This window comes from Myotis davidii, unplaced genomic scaffold, assembly GCF_000327345.1.
Source record: "Myotis davidii unplaced genomic scaffold, ASM32734v1 scaffold2015, whole genome shotgun sequence".
Lineage (NCBI taxonomy): Eukaryota > Metazoa > Chordata > Mammalia > Chiroptera > Vespertilionidae > Myotis > Myotis davidii.
This window is the reverse complement of record NW_006286796.1, coordinates 3,934-5,771: the sequence shown is the minus strand read 5'-3', so window position 1 is coordinate 5,771 and position 1,838 is coordinate 3,934. Positions and strand designations below refer to the sequence as shown.

The window sequence follows — 1,838 nt, the reverse complement described above, 5'->3', positions numbered from 1 at the left end:
AGGGAAAATGGAAAAGACTTTAGTCAGTCCTCAGGATCTACTCAACATCATAGATATCATACAGAAGAAAAGTCTTATAAATGTTCAGAATGTGGCAAAGCCTTTGGCCGGCCATCAGTGCTTATTCTTCATCAGAGAATTCACACTGGAGAGAAACCTTACAAATGTAGAGAATGTGGCAAAGCTTTTAGCCAGTCCTTTCACCTCAATCGTCATCAGATTATTCATACTGGAAAGAAGCCTTATAAATGTACAGAATGTGGCAAAGCCTTTAGCCAGTCCTCCTTCCTTAATCGTCATCAGATTATTCATACTAAAGAGAAGCCTCATAAATGCACAGAATGTGGCAAAGCATTCAATACCTCAGCAGCCCTTAATCGTCATCGAAGAGTTCATACTGGAGAGAAGCCATATAAATGTAGAGAATGTGACAAAGCCTTTAGCCAACACTCAACCCTTACTCTTCATCAGAGAATTCACACTGGAGAGAAACCTTACAAATGTAGAGAATGTGGCAAAGCTTTTAACCAGTCCTCCTTCCTTAACCGTCATCAGATTTTTCATACTAAAGAGAAGCCTCATAAATGCACAGAATGTGGCAAAGCATTCAATACCTCAGCAACCCTTAATCGTCATCGAAGAGTTCATACTGGAGAGAAGCCATATAAATGTAGAGAATGTGACAAAGCCTTTAGCCAACACTCAACCCTTACTCGTCATCAGAGAATTCACACTGGAGAGAAACCTTACAAATGTACAGAATGTGGCCAAGCGTTCAGGCAGTCTGCAACCCCTAATCGACATCACAGAGTTCATAGTGGAGAGAAGCCGTCTAAATGTAGAGAATGTGGCAAAACCTTTAGCATGTCCTCCTCCCGTAGTCGTCATCAGAGTATTCAGACTGGAGGGAAGCCTTATAAGTGTACAGAATGTGGCAAAGCGTTCAGGCAGTCTGCAACCCCTAATCGACATCACAGAGTTCATAGTGGAGAGAAGCCGTCTAAATGTAGAGAATGTGGCAAAACCTTTAGCATGTCCTCCTCCCGTAGTCGTCATCAGAGTATTCAGACTGGAGGGAAGCCTTATAAGTGTACAGAATGTGGCCAAGCGTTCAGGCAGTCTGCAACCCTTAATCGACATCACAGAGTTCATAGTGGAGAGAAGCCTTATAAATGTACAGAATGTGGCAAAGCGTTCAGGGAATCTGCAACCCTTAATCGACATCACAGAGTTCATAGTGAAGAGAAGCCGTATAAATGTAGAGAATGTGACAAAGCTTTTAGCCGACACACAAACCTTAGTAATCATCAGAGAATTCACACTGGAGAGAAACCTTATAAATGTAGAGAATGTGGCAAAACCTTTAGCGACTCCTCAAACCTTACAGCACATCAGAGAGTTCACACTGGAGAGAAGCCCTATAAATGTAGAGAATGTGGCAAAGTCTTTAGCCACTCCTCATCCCTTACTTATCATCAGAGGGTTCACACTGGAGAGAAACCTTATAAATGTAGAGAATGTGGCAAAGCCTTCCGTGTTATATCATTACTTACTTGTCATCAGAGAGTTCACACTGGAGAGAAGCCTTATAAATGTAGAGAACGTGGCAAAAGATTTACCAGCTTCTCCAACTTTACAAAGCACCAGAGCGTTCACACGAGAGAAACCTTACAAATGTAGAGAATATGGCAAAGCCTTTAGCCAGTCCTCATCCCTTGTTAAGCATCAGAGTGTTCACACTGCAGAGAAAATTTGTACCAGGTAAATGTATAAAATGTGGCAAATCCTTTGGGAGCTCCTCAGGTCTTGCTAAGCATCAGAGTTCATTCTGGAGATAA

At 42.1% G+C, this 1,838-nt stretch overlaps 1 protein-coding gene across 1 annotated transcript in view; it reads left to right on the top strand.

The window, feature by feature from the left end:
* Nucleotides 1–1,838, top strand: part of LOC102751401 (zinc finger protein 420-like) — a 6,681-nt gene extending 4,843 nt beyond the window's left edge. Inside the window, 3 exon segments of the mRNA XM_015560622.1 lie at nucleotides 3–1,658; nucleotides 1,660–1,756; nucleotides 1,758–1,838. Coding sequence (XP_015416108.1) covers nucleotides 3–1,658; nucleotides 1,660–1,756; nucleotides 1,758–1,838 — 1,834 coding nt within the window.